We start from the raw sequence: 15,922 nt of genomic DNA, 5'->3' as shown, positions 1-15,922 counted from the left end.
GGTCCATGTACCTCCTAGCTCTGCTGAACTGGTGGTGGAGGAAATGCCACTATAGAGGTCCAAGTACGTCATAGCTCTGCTGAAGTGGTGGTGGAGGAAATGCCACTATAGTGGCCCATGTGCGTCATAGCTCTGCTGAACTGAAATGCCAGTATTGTGGTCCATGTACCTCCTAGCTCTGCTGAACTGGTGGTGGAGGAAATGCCACTACAGTGGTCCATGTACATCATAGCTCTGCCGAACTGGTGGTGAAGGAAATGCCAGTATTGTGGTCCATGTACGTCATAGCTCTGCTGAACTGGTGGTGGAGGAAATGCCACTACAGTGGTCCATGTACGTGGTAGCTCTGCTGAACTGGTGGCGGAGGAATGTCACTATAGTGGTCAATGTACGTTATAGCTCTGCTGAACTGGTGGTGGAGGAATGTCACTATAGTGGTCCATGTACGTTATAGCTCTGCTGAACTGGTGGTGGAGGAAATGCCACTATAGAGGTCCATGTACGTCATAGCTCTGTTGAAGTGGTGGTGGAGAAATGCCACTACAGTGGTCCATGTACGTGGTAGCTCTGCTGAACTGGTGGTGGAGGAAATGCCACTATAGAGATCCATGTACATGTACATCATAACTCTGCTGAACTGGTGGTGGAGGAATGTCACTATAGTGGTCCATGTACGTCATAGCTCTGCTGAACTGGTGGTGGAGGAAATGCCACTATAGTGGTCCATGTACGTCATAGCTCTGCTGAACTGGTGGTGGAGGAAATGCCACTACAGTGGTCCATGTACGTCATAGCTCTGCTGAACTGGTGGTGGAGGAAATGCCACTATAGTGGTCCATGTACGTCATACCTCTGCTGAACTGGTGGTGGAGGAATTGCCACTACAGTGGTCCATGTACGTCATAGCTCTGCTGAACTGGTGGTGGAGGAAATGCCACTATAGAGGTCCATGTACGTCATAACTCTGCTGAACTGGTGGTGGAGGAAATGCCACTATAGTGGTCCATGTACGTCATAGCTCTGCTGAACTGAAATGCCAGTTTGTGGTCCATGTACCTCCCAGCTCTGCTGAACTGGTGGTGGAGGAAATGCCACTACAGTGGTCCATGTACATCATAGCTCTGCTGAACTGGTGGTGAAGGAAATGCCAGTATTGTGGTCCATGTACCTCCTAGCTCTGCTGAACTGGTGGTGGAGGAAATGCCACTATAGAGGTCCAAGTACGTCATAGCTCTGCTGAAGTGGTGGTGGAGGAAATGCCACTATAGTGGTCCATGTGCGTCATAGCTCTGCTGAACTGAAATGCCAGTATTGTGGTCCATGTACCTCCTAGCTCTGCTGAACTGGTGGTGGAGGAAATGCCACTACAGTGGTCCATGTACATCATAGCTCTGCTGAACTGCTGGTGGAGGAAATGCCACTACAGTGGTCCATGTACGTCGTAGCTCTGCTGAACTGGTGGTGGAGGAAATGCCACTACAGTGGTCCATGTACGTCATAGCTCTACTGAACTGGTGGTGGAGGAAATGCCACTACAGTGGTCCATGTACATCATACCTCTGCTGAACTGGTGGTGGAGGAAATGCCACTACAGTGGTCCATGTACGTCATAGCTCTGCTGAACTGGTGGTGGAGGAAATGGCACTATTGTGGTCCATGTACGTCATAGCTCTGCTGAACTGGTGGTGGAGGAAATGCCACTATAGTGATCCATGTACGTCATAACTCTGCTGAACTGGTGGTGGAGGAAATGCCACTACAGTGGTCCATGTACATCATAGCTCTGCTGAACTGGTGGTGGAGGAAATGCCACTATGGTGGTCCATGTACATCATAGCTCTGCTGAACTGGTGGTGGAGGAAATACCACTATAGTGGTCCATGTACATCATAGCTCTGCTGAACTGGTGGTGGAGGAAATGCCACTACAGTGGTCCATGTACGTCATAGCTCTGCTGAACTGGTGGTGGAGGAAATGCCACTACAGTGGTCCATGTACGTCATAGCTCTGCTGAACTGGTGGTGGAGGAATGTCACTATAGTGGTCCATGTACGTCATAGCTCTGCTGAACTGGTGGTGGAGGAATGTCACTATAGTGGTCCATATACGTCATAGCTCTGCTGAACTGGTGGTGGAGGAAATGCTACTACAGTGGTCCATGTACGTCGTAGCTCTGCTGAACTGGTGGTGGAGGAAATGCCACTACAGTGGTCCATGTACGTTATAGCTCTGCTGAACTGGTGGTGGAGGAAATGCCACTATAGTGGTCCATGTACATCATAGCTCTGCTGAACTGGTGGTGGAGGAAATGCCACTACAGTGATCCATGTACGTCATAGCTCTGCTGAACTGGTGGTGGAGGAAATGCCACTATAGTGGTCCATGTACGTCATAGCTCTGCTGAACTGGTGGTGGAGTAAATGCCACTATAGTGGTCCATGTACATCATACCTCTGCTGAACTGGTGGTGGAGGAAATGCCACTACAGTGGTCGATGTACGTCATAGCTCTGCTGAACTGGTGGTGGAGGACATGATGTGATGGCATGGCATAATACTGTTGACCTCAGACACTGTGAACCTGTCTGAAATGGTGCAGGAAGGAAAGTCATTTTACATTGTCTGGTAGTAATATAGGTAACATCACGGAATGGGTGTTGAATTGAGTCCATGCTTATTGTACAGAAATTAGTACTGGTGAACATCAGGAAGCAGCTGGAGAATGGATTGATGAATTTATGTCCAATCATGAATAACACAGAGCAGGTGAAAACTGAGGGATGACTGAATACGGCATGCAGACACCAGAACTAAAGCTTGACGGGTGATGGCCTGATAGGGCTTATACTTGGGTGGTGGAAAAGCTTCTGGGGCCGCTTGCACAAAGGGATCGTAAGCCTAAGTTGATTGTAAAGCACTAAGATCTTGGTCGTGGCCATAGCTTACAATTGACACCCTCCTGCATGGATTGTAAACTATGATAGTTGTAACTTACAGTTAGAAATTACAATCGGGTCAAACCTGTTGTAAATATTTACACTCACCCAAAATGAACATTAAGTACAAATACTTGCCTTAGATAGACTGTTAATGAGTACTTGGCGACACATTTTCCATGTTATTGTGCCATGTTATTGTCTTACATAGATGTGACAAGCATTTTATCACATATTGTTGTTGTTAGCTGCTGAATCATAATGATGTGTAACTCTTTTGTAAATGAAAGCAAGAAAAGTTACTGACAGATGCATTGTGCATTTACAAAGGCCACCTTTATGTACGAGACGAATTTTGCCTGTGATTGCGATTGTAACTTTAAAAAATTACCGCTGCCTTACAATTTCTTTGTGCAAGCAGTGCAGCTTATTTTTACAATCAGTTGTAAACTCAGTTGTAGAGTCTATATTCGATTGTAGCTACAATCTCTTTGTGCAAGCGGGCCCTGATTAGTTAGAATGTGGTAGAGAGTATGAATTGAGTTCATCATATATACCTCAACATGATCAGTGAAGGTATACCCTGGGCTGCACCAATGCGGTCGCTCTGAGTTCAAGTCCAGCTCATGTTGGCTTCCTCTCCGGCTGTACATGGGGAGGCCTGCCAGCAACCTGTGGATGGTTGTGGGTTTCCCCCAGGCTCTGCATGGTTTTCTCCCACCATGATAGTGGCTGCCATTGTATAAGTGAAATATTCTTGAGTATGGTGTAAAACATCAATCAAATAAATAGATAAATACCCTGGGCTGTGAGGTGTTACTGTCGGGTGAACTAGAGAATGTTAACAATATGCGGGTGTGTCTCTGTCTTTGCAGGGAATTGGCTGTTATATGTTTCGGATAGACGACATGGAGGTAGTTGATGCGACGGTACATGGAAGTGCAGCTCGGTTCATAAACCACTCCTGCGAAGTAAGTCCGTTCCTTGTGTGAATGTAAGTCTTTGGGCACGGTTCATCAACCACTCCTGTGAGGTAAGTCCATTCCTTGTGTGAACATAAGCCTTTTGGCACGGTTCATCAACCACTCCTGTGAGGTCAGTCCATTCCTTGTGAATATGTAAGTCTTTGGGCACGGTTCATCAACCACTCCTGTGAAGTAAGTCCGTTCCTTGTGTGAATGTAAGTCTTTGGGCACGGTTCATCAACCACTCCTGTGAGGTAAGTCCATTCCTTGTGTGAATGTAAGTCTTTAGGCATGGTTCATCAACCACTCATGTGAGGGAAATCCGTTCCTTATGTGAACGAAAGCCTTTGGTCACGGTTCATAAACCACTTTTCTGAGGTAAGTCCGTTCCTTATGTGAACAAAAGCCTTTGGTCACGGTTCATAAACCACTCCTGTGAAGTAAGTCCATTCCTTATGTGAACGAAAGCCTTTGGGCACGGTTCATCAACCACTCCTGTGAGGTCAGTCCATTCCTTGTGAATATGTAAGTCTTTGGGCACGGTTCATCAACCACTCCTGTGAGGTAAGTCCATTCCTTGTGTGAATTTAAGTCTTTAGGCATGGTTCATCAACCATTCATGTGAGGGAAGTCCGTTCCTTATGTGAACGTAAGCCTTTGGTCACGGTTCATAAACCACTTTTCTGAGGTAAGTCCGTTCCTTATGTGAACAAAAGCCTTTGGTCACGGTTCATAAACCACTTTTCTGAGGTAAGTCCATTCCTTATGTGAACGAAAGCCTTTGGGCACCGTTCATCAACCACTCCTGTGAGGGAAGTCCATTCCTTATGTGAACGAAAGCCTTTGGGCACCGTTCATCAACCACTCCTGTGAGGGAAGTCCGTTCCTTATGTGAACGAAAGCCTTTGGCCTTGGAAACAGACTCTTCAAGTCATAAATCTCTTCTGAACTGGTAAATGTGTGCGTGTGGAAATATAGATTCTGTTGTTTACACTCCTTACAGCGTCTGTATAGGCCATTTGAAGTTTAGTTTTATAGCTGCTGGATAAATCTCTGCTTACTTTCACATCTAAATGTGGCCTTCCTCGTACCATACAAATACTAATCGTAACCATGTTTATGATCACCAAATACAAATAATTACTAAGTTCAGTACAGTGATAATATGATAACCCTTTCCAGTATTTATGGCTTGTGATAAAAACTTAGTTTCACTGTTATCTGGTTAGAACCTGGGTGTGTCTGCACCACAGTGAACCTACGTGTCGTGTACATGTCTTCTTTCTTCTCCTTTACTGACAATGTACTTTTATGTATTTGGATCTCTCAAACTCTAAGAGGAAATTGCTCTCTTGAATGGTGTATTATAAACTGTTTCATTTACTTACAGCCTAATTGTTACTCCAAGGTTATCAATGTGGACGGAAAGAAGCACATTGTGATATTTGCCATGAGGCCGTGAGTTCAATATTTGTCTACCCTGTAGTATGGACAAAGTAAACAAACTATTGGGACTTGGCATTTGAATGGGACTAAGCATGAAAGATGTGTATTCTGACGAAGGCCAAGTGCATCTGTAAATAAGTAGATATTTGAGATTTTCGGGTAAAACTGTCACTATAAATATAAAAAAGACTTTTTTTTAGACCTTTGAAGGATGGAAAAACACCATCTTAATGTTTAGCATGCCGTGACTTGCTTATCACCACCTGAACTTGATGTAATTAAATCCTTTTAATACAGTATTTAACGGCTGCAATATTGCAAAGTGGCATTAAGCCATAATCATGCATTCATTGATTCATTATGCAGTGTTTTCTCTGAGTCTGTACGATCTGCGTGTTTGGAGATACCTGTAGATAACCGTAGACATAGTAGATAGATGGTTACACCTAAAATTATGTGAGACTTCTGGAGGAGGGCTTAGATATTGTACGTAACACACTGTTTTGTGTATCTTTCCTTCAGGATCAAGAAAGGTGAAGAGCTGACTTATGACTATAAATTTCCTATTGAGGAAGTGAAGATTCCTTGCACATGTGGATCAAAACGCTGCAGGAAGTATCTCAATTAAGCCTGGACCAATGTGACCCTAAGGACGACGGAGTAATCGGGAACAGTTGATGGACAGAAGGATGGGGGAAAAGTTCATGGACAGAATGAAGAAGTGTTCATGGACAGAACAATGGGGAAAATTTTAGGGATAGAACAATGGGGAAAATTTTAGGGACAGAATGATGGGAAAACGTTCAGGAACCTGATGTCCAGTGACCAAAAAGTGGCATTTTAGTGTTCAGCCAACGCTTTGAATTTGGCGGAAATGTAGTCAACATGTAAATCATTGAAGCAGCCTGTGTTTTGTCAGATCTGCAGCATGCACTTTATAAGTTTTACCACAGTGTGATTTTTTTTTTTAATTTCATCAGCACTAGCATCACAAAACGTTGCTGCATGTTCATGTATTGCAGTCGTTACTTGAACGGTTTTTTTTTTCTGTGTATGAAAAGGTTTATTAGAATCAAAAATGTTCTTGGACAACAATTTTTAAGGCTATTTGTGGGGCTCTTTTTAGAACCAGTGTGAAGTACAACTGTTTTATTTTGATACGATTGTGTGATACCTATAAAAAGTCAGAAATAACAATTAAGTGTATAGCCCATTTCCAGACAGGTGTGTTATTTTAGTTTTTATTGCTTGATTTGATTTTGCACATTTGCCTGTAATTACAGACCTGTTTATAACCATAACACCTCTGCACATAAGAGAATCTGTATGCATAATGTCAGATAATTTTGTTCATTTATACTCTTAGTGCTTCACATGTGCCTTGTGCTCATTACAGGGAACTTTGGGGATTTCTGCTTTATTTATGATTGTCGTCACTGTACTAAGGTATCTTCTGCTGACCTTACCACCCCTCTCCCCCACACCAATCCCCCCTCCCCAACCCCACCATTCCCATGTCCCCCCACCAACTCAACTCTAATTCAATTAATTCATGTTGTGTAAATTCGCTTTGAAAACAAAAATGTGAACCTAAACCAGATTTTTAGACTTATTTTGGTCATTTGTTATATGTTCAGTTTGTAAATATGTAATAGTATTTAACTTGTTTGGCATGCTTTTTATTAAAAAAAAAGGCTAATGTTAGTAAGTTATGTAGTATGTTTTCACCTTTATGTTGACAAGTTAAGTCATAAACAAACCATATTGCATTTATCCACATATACATTTATGCAAATGCATTTTGACAGATTGGCGCTAGAGTTAATCTGACCAAGTCTGAGCAAGTAAGGGTTAACTTCCATCCATTAAGTAAGAGTGAGGCATTAGTGATGTGAAAGGGTGTCTCATGTTCTCTAAGAAGACTCCATATCTTATCACTGTTTAATATACATATGTATCGTAATCATAGCCATCATCATCATTGTCATCCTTTTATACATGCACATATATTTATGAACAAATCATGTAAGGCACCTCATTCACAACCATGTGAATGACTTAATAGTCGGCAACTCCAGTTTCAAAATTGACTTGGTGATTCTCCGAAGGGAGTGGCAGTGTTGGGGGTGGGTGGGTGGGGGGAGAGTGAGAGATTTCATTACACAAGGGCGGGTACTCCTCAGAACACATCTGTGAAACACTAACACACAGACTCCCATACTCTAGCACACAACTGTGTGATACACCAGCTTGCAGCCATGATGCACCCGCACGCAGGCTGACATACATCGGCACACAGGCCGACATACACCTTCACGCATACACCAGCACGCAGATCGATGTACACCCGCACGCAGAAAGACCTACACCAGCACGCAGACCGACATACATCAGCACGCAGGCTGACACTTCATATACTTCATCACACTACGGTTCAGTAACCCCAGTGCACTGGATATTAAAACTACATTGGCACACCAATGGAGATCCACCAATTGAGATGTGTACACCTTTGTGTACACCTGTAGACCTGTGTGGGGTTGCCTGTCATAACCACGCTACTGTTATTGTGCTCATGTGCTGAAGTACCTTCTACATGTAAGATTTATCACAGTGACCATGTGGTCTCACCCTCTGTGTACAGTTATGAGAGTTATAAGTTGTATCAAATTTTATACTCTTAAAAAAATGTTCATTGTTGAAAACAACATTATGCAATACAAGTTTATGGAAACTCACAATACCTGGTTGTGTATTTATTGTGGTTATAATGTAAGGTACACTTAATACTCACCCAGTCTTGGTGAGCATAATCATATTGGCACAGCTGGGAGTGTACATGGCTGATACAGTCAGGAGTGTACATGGCTGATACAGTCAGGAGTGTACATGGCTGATATAGCCAGGAGTGTACATGGCTGATACAGTCAGTAGTGTACATGGCTGATACAGTCAGGAGTGTACATGGCTGATATAGTCAGGAGTGTACATGGCTGATATAGCCAGGAGTGTACATGGCTGATACAGTCAGGAGTGTACATGGCTGATACAGTCAGGAGTGTACATGGCTGATATAGCCAGGAGTGTACATGGCTGATACAGTCAGGAGTGTACATGGCTGATATAGTCAGGAGTGTACATGGCTGATATAGCCAGGAGTGTACATGGCTGATATAGCCAGGAGTGTACATGGCTGATATAGTCAGGAGTGTACATGGCTGATATAGTCAGGAGTGTACATGGCTGATATAGCGGGAAGATTACATTGTGGATGGTGGTTGGAAGTGTACAAGGCGATATAGCTGGGAGAGATGGATGATGGAATACATAACATAGTTTGGAGTATACATAGTTGAGTGTACAAGATGGGGTGTACTTGACAGGTATAATGGAGTACATAACATCGTTGGGAGTGTACATGACAGGTATAATGGAGTACAGAATATAGTTGGGAGTGTACATGATGGGGTGAACTTGACAGGTATAATGGAGTACATAACATCGTTGGGAGTGTATATGATGGAGTGTACATGACAGGTATATTGGAGTACAGAATATAGTTGGGAGTGTACATAATGGCGTGTACATGACCGGTATAACAAAGTACAAAACATTGTTGGAAGTATACATAATGTGCATTTGATGTCCGTGACCAATGTACATTTAGTTTAGAGTGCACATGATAGGTGCACTTATAGTTTTGAGTTTGTAACATTTGTAAATATAATTTGGAGTGTATATGACAGGTGTACATAAACGTTGGAGTGTACATGGCAGATGTGGATATAGTTTGGAGTGTACTTGACAGGTGTGGATATAGTTTGCAGTGTACGTGACAGGTGTGAATATAGTTTGAAGTGCACATGACAGTGTAATGGAGTACAGGTGTGGATATAGTTTGGGGTGTACATGACAGGTGTGGATATAGTTTGGAGTGGATATGACAGGTGTACATACAGTTTAGAGTGTACATGACAGGAGTGGATATAGTTTGAAGTGTACATGACAGATGTACATATAGTTTGGAGTGTACATGACAGGTGTAGTTTCAGTTTGGAGTGTACATTGCAGGTGTACATATAGTTGGGAGTGTACGTGGAAGATAGTTATTTGTATACGGATAGGGGATATAGGAATGTATGATAGTTACGAGAGTTGTGGTGAATAGGAGATCATGGTCTGCACATGTCCTAAACATGGGTTCCACACGATGTGTGTGCATTCACATACAGAAAGGCGCCGAGCTACTTAAAATGTATTACAGGGAAGTTATATGAAAATCAATAGGTTAATGCGATATGGATGTAAAGGAATTAGCGAACCGCGTAAGTCGTTAATATAATGTGATATAAGTCTGACGTGTCTACAGGGAGGCATGACATCAGTTCGGGAGAAACCAAACCTTGTTTATTCCATTTGGTTTGACGGTGGTATGGGAGACCTGGAGAGGCTACCCCCATGGCTGAACGTGAGGCCTCTGGTACACACGGGCTTTGTGTTGACTTTGAGTTCACGGTGTGCTTATACATAGGTCTACATATACGGACTGGTACACTGTTGACAATAGCACAGACCTTCTGTTTGACTTGGTGTATGTTGATAAATCGTATGCTTGCATAGGTATTACTGTCTGTACAAGTGTTTGAACGAGGATCTGTCATCACTTACGCCATGGCTATTCGCTGTACTTTGTACAAAAGGTTTGACAAATAGTACTCGTAAATGATTTGGCACCTTGCAATAAAAGGCCAACCTGACAGCTTTACAATATGACGAGTAGGAGTGTGGACATTAGTAGCAAGTCTGTCCATCTCCCCAGGGACTATATAGGGCCTATATATATCACGAATCACTTAAGTACTGTCAGATAGATCTTCAGGCACGTATTACTGGGATCTTCGTCAGGGAATGCATTGACGTAGATTGTTTTTGAAACACTCAAACAACTGTCACCATCGCGAGTTCAAGTCTGACTAGGGACAGTTGTTTTAGTGTCAAGAATGATAATATATTACACCTTTGAAAGTACAGCGTTACCGCATTATAGGATTCTAGTGTATGCCTGAGGAGTCCCGTCTTCACTAGTTGACAATGATTGCAGGTTGTTTTCTGAGCTATATACATGTACAGGGGTGGTGGATCAGCTAGTGTGAATGAGTTTCATCAGTGCGGAGTCACGTTGTAAGCTTCAAATTGTCTATTATACAAAGTAACTTAATATTCGTATTGTCGTGTAATGTCCCGCACGCTGACGGCAGAAGGCATGCTCATGCGAACCGTTCTCTCGTCTGCTTGTAGCCAGTCCACTCCGGCTTGTTCTGGCTCTCGTGTAAGGTGCCTAACAACGTGTACAAGGTGGTGGTGTGTCAAGTTTCCTGTTAGCTATATATTACACGTAGTAATCTTGTGTTGCCAGAACGCCCCTCACGGAATAGTATCCGTGGGTATATCAGGTGCTCCTCAGTACGAATGTGATTCATATCACTTCAGTTTTCTCCGCCGGAGGTTAGGCCTACTTGTATATGGTGCATGAGAGATTCGGGGATTACCGTCTCCAGCTTTCCTCATGCAATAAAGCATCCATATAGTCCAAACGTCAGTTGTTTTTCTAACTTCGGAAAACGTTGGATTAAAATGGGATAATGAACTTTTGGTCGCTTTGTCATCGGTGTTTTACGCGTAGTTTGTAACCTGGATTGTAACAATCCGCCTCGTCATGTGACAAAGTACAGCTAGAGAGTTGGTGTGACTCATCCAAACTGACAGAAATCAAAGCTCTGGGCCATGTGGTTGTCAATACACATATACCTGATACACTCACACTTGATACACTCATACTCCATTCACCCATACTCCATGCACCCATACTCCATACACTCGTACTCCAAACACTCATCCTCCATACACTCGTACTCCATACACTCGAACTCCATACACTCATACTCCATACACTCGTACACCGTACACTCGTACTCCAGGCACTCGTACTCCATACACTCATACTTCAAACACTCATACACAATAACTCGTACTCCAAACACTCATACTCCATACACTCATACTCCATGCACTCATACTTCATACACTCATACTCCATACACGCGTACTCCATACACTCGTACTCCATACACTCGTACTCCAAACACTCATGCTCCATACACTCGTACTCCACTCATACTCCATACACTCGTACTCCATACACTCGTACTCCAAACACTCATACTTCAAACACTCATACTCCAAACACTCATACTTCAAACACTCATATTCCATACACTCGTACTCCATACACTCGTACTCCAAACACTCATACTCCATACACTCATACTCCATACACTCGTGCTCCATGCACTCGTACTCCATGCACTCGTACTCCATACACTCGTACTCCAAACACTCATACTCCATACACTCATACTCCATACACTCGTACTCCATACACTCGTACTCCAAACACTCATACTCCATACACTCATACTCCATACACCCATACTCCATACACTCGTACTCCATGCATCCATACTCCATACGCTCGTACTACAAACACTTATACTCCATACATTCGTACTCCAAACACTCATACTCAATACACTCATACTCCGTGCACCCATACTCCATTCACCCATACTCCATACACTCATACTCCATACACCCGTATTCCATACACCCATACTCCATACACTCGTACTCCATGCACCCATACTCCATACACTCGTACTCCATGCACTCGTACTTCAAGCACTCATACTCCATATACTCGTACTCCACACACTCGTATTCCAAACACTCATACTCCATACACTCGTACTCCATACACTCGTACTCCAAACACTCATACTCAATAACTCGTACTCCAAACACTCATACTCCATACACCCATACTCCATACACCCGTACTCCATAGACTGGTATTCCATACACTCGTACTCCATGCACCCATATTTCATACACTCATACTCCATACACTCGTACTCCATACACTCGTACTCCAAACACTCATACTCCATACACTCGTACTCCATACACTCGTACTCCATACAATCGTACTCCAAACACTCATACTCCATACACTCGTACTCCAAACACTCATACTCCATACACTCGTACTCCATACACTCGTACTCCATGCACACATACTCCATACACTCATACTCCATACACTCGTACTCCATACACTCAAACTCCATACACTCGTACTCCATACACTCACACGCACGTGTATCATAACCTGTAAAGGGCTAACTTAGTTTTACTTTTCTGACACAATTCGGCGAAATCGAAAGCAAAAGTAAAACTATTACCTGAGAATGTGCATTAGCCGACGTAACTATTGTTATGGCCGAATTCGTCTCAAAAATGATGTCACAGACTTAAATCCAGTGCGCACTGGTTGTACAGCGGCGTTAAGTACCAGGCGAATAGCTGTGGTTTGTTGTGATACAGCATAAAAAGTCTATAATGCTCCGATTTCGTCATGGTCGTTGTACCCTTGAACAATGAGCTGGCGACCTCGAATCCAACAACCGCTGGTTTGATGAAATCTCCGTCAGGAAGTTCGTTAGGAAGTTCGCACTGACAAACGACCACGGCTTCCTCTACACCTGATTCAAGAAATGGGAATGTCGGCCTGCTAAGTGGAGCTGTATTCCTTTATCTTAACAAAGTATTCGATTCAGTAGACCATCGCATGTTGTTGGTAAAAGTTTCACGGTGTCCTGGGCCTAGTTCTACATTGGTTTATTGAATGGGCCTTCCTGTCGTATAGACCGGCCCGGATAGCACAGTTGGTAGAGCGTCCGCTTCGGGACCGGTAGATCCAGGATCAATCCTTGGTCGAGTCACACCTAAGACTTTAAAAGAGGAAGTTGTAACTTCCTCGCTTGGCGTTCAGCATGAAGGGGATAGTGCAACGACTGGTTGACCCGTATCAGTATAATGGCTCGGGCGGGGAGGCTTACTTGCCTTCGGTAAGTTGTCTCAGTGATGCAGCACTAAATAAAAGAGCGGTGGAAATCCGTCCTGCAACAAGGAGGCACATTACACGTGCATGCACCCTAATGATTCCTTCGTCGTCATATGACTGAAAAATTGTTGAGTACGACGTTAAACCCCAAGCACTCACTCACTCACTCCTGTCGTATAGAAATCAACTAGTATTAATAACTATATTTCGGGCAACGAAACGGACACTTGTCTGGTGTCAAACAGGGGTCAATCGGTATTTTCATACTGTTCATCACTTACAGGGGTCAATCGGTATTTGTCATACTGTTCATCACTTATATGCCAGATGTTGTATAACGTGTTATGTTGAAGTCGACTGTTATGCTGACGACAGATAACACTTTCTACTATGATGGTTAACTACAAGCTATTTGCAATGACAGCTTACTTACATCTAGTAGTCAATGATACGTCACCCGGACCCATCTGGAGAAAGAGTGAACATCAGTTGCTTTCGAGTCTGAAACTAAAACAGCTTAAATTAGGTCATGTTTTATAAACGAACAAATCTGACTTTTCCACTTTGTTTTCCTCCGTGGTCATGGCAGAAATGCACCTTAATCAAGGTGTGTATACTGTCTGTTCACGTCAAATTGCGTAACGTAACAGCAGACTAATGATGTGACATGTCTAAAACCAGTTCCCGTTAACTAATGAGGTACGTGGCATATCCACATCCAGCTCCCGCTAACCAATGAGGCGGCATGTCTACACCCAGCTCCCGTTAACTAAAGAGGCAGCATGTCCACATCCAGCTCGCGTTAACCAATGAGGCGGCATGTCCACATCCAGCTCGCGTTAACCAATGAGGCGGCATGTCTACATCCAGCTCCCGTGAACCAATGAGGCGTCATGGCCACATCCAGCTCACCCAAACCAATGAGGTGGCATGTTTACATCCAGCTCCCATTAACCAATGAAGTGACATGTCCACATCCAGCTCACGTTAACCGATGAGGTGGCATGTCCACATCCAGCTCCCGTTAACCAATGAGGCGGCATGTCCACATCCAGCTCCCGTCATGTCATTTGCGTAACGTAATTACAGACTAATGAAGTGACATGTCTAAAGCCAGTTCCCCTCAACTAATGACGTACGTGGCATATCCACATCCAGCTCCCGTTAATATATGAGGTGGCATGTCCACATCCAGCTCACGTTAACCATTGAGGTGTCAGGTTGCATGTCCACATCCAGCTCCCGTTAACCTATGAGGTGGCATGTCCACATCCAGTTCCTGTTAACCAATGGGGTGGCATGTCCACATTCACCTCTCGCTAACCAATGAGACGGCACGTCCACATCCAGCTCGCGTTAACCTATGAGGTGGCATGTCCCGTTAACCAGTGAGGTTACATGTCCACATCCAGCTCCCGTTAACCAATGGGGTGGCATGTCCACATCAAGCTCGCGTTAACCAATGAGGCGGCATGTCAACATCCAGCTCCCACTAACCAATGAGGTGGCATGTCCACATCCAGCTCCCGCTAATCAATGAGGTGGCATGTCCACATCCAGCTCCCGCTAACCAATGAAGTGACATGTCTACATCCAGCTCCCGCTAACCAATGAGGTGGCATGTCCACATCCAGCTCCCTTTAACCAATGGCGTGGCATGTCCACATTCACCTCCCGCTAACCAATGAGACGGCACGTCCACATCCAGCTCGCGTTAACCTATGAGGTGGCATGTCCCGTTAACCAGTGAGGTTACATGTCCACATCCAGCTCCCGTTAACCAATGAGGTGGCAAGTCCACATCAGGCTCCCGCTAACCTATGAGGCGACATGTCAACATACAGCTCCCGCTAACCAATGAGGTGGCATGTCCACATCCAGCTCCCGTTAACCAATGAGGTGGCATGTCCACATCCAGCTCCCGTTAACCAATGAAGTGACATATCTACATCCAGCTCCCGCTAACCAATGAGGTGGCATGTCCACATCCAGCTCCCGTTAACCAATGAGGTGGCCTGTCCACATCCAGCTCCCGCTAACCAATGAGGCGGCTTGTCCACGCCCATCTTGCGTGAACCAAAGACCTTTCATATTCACATCCAGCTCCCGTTAACCAATGGGACTGCGTGTCCAAATGACAGGGCCATAACCCATGAGGAGGTGTGTCCACATGGCATAGTCTTAACCACTAAGATGGAGTGTCCACATGATAGAACCTTAACCATTGAAGTGAAATGCACTTTAACAAATGAGATGGTGTGTACAAATGAGAGGCCAGCTTCGGCTCGTCATTTGTGGCTTTCTAGGCTTGTAAGGTAATAGTGATATGCTCATTTTCCTACACCCCAAAACTTGCCCGCCGCCGTATAAGTGAAATACTCCGGAGTACTTTATTTATTTATTTGATTGCTGTTACTACATGGTATTCAAGAAAGTTTCTCTTATACGAAGGCGGTGAGTTTTATGGGTGAAGTGAACTTCAAGGGACGTTACTGTGCGCTAATGGCCCTGGTGTCGTCCACCCTTGTGTCGTCGACCGCTTCATGTCACCAAACTCCCTCGAACAGGAATATGCAGAGGACGTGAAGCGATTAATCGGAATCAGCGAAACTG

The 15,922-nt window shown here is 44.2% G+C and overlaps 1 protein-coding gene across 1 annotated transcript in view; it reads left to right on the top strand.

Annotated features, from left to right (window-relative positions):
- Positions 1 to 7,452, top strand: part of LOC135462100 (histone-lysine N-methyltransferase 2A-like) — a 53,641-nt gene extending 46,189 nt beyond the window's left edge. Inside the window, 3 exon segments of the mRNA XM_064739456.1 lie at positions 3,811 to 3,906; positions 5,291 to 5,358; positions 5,869 to 7,452. Of these exon segments, the coding sequence (XP_064595526.1) occupies positions 3,811 to 3,906; positions 5,291 to 5,358; positions 5,869 to 5,974 (270 nt within the window). The 3' untranslated portion in view covers positions 5,975 to 7,452.
- Positions 7,453 to 15,922: the final 8,470 nt, after the last annotated feature.

The sequence above is a fragment of the Liolophura sinensis genome, chromosome 1 (assembly GCF_032854445.1).
Source record: "Liolophura sinensis isolate JHLJ2023 chromosome 1, CUHK_Ljap_v2, whole genome shotgun sequence".
Lineage (NCBI taxonomy): Eukaryota > Metazoa > Mollusca > Polyplacophora > Chitonida > Chitonidae > Liolophura > Liolophura sinensis.
The sequence above is the reverse complement of the archived record's forward strand: the minus strand, read 5'-3'. Positions and strand labels throughout refer to the sequence as shown.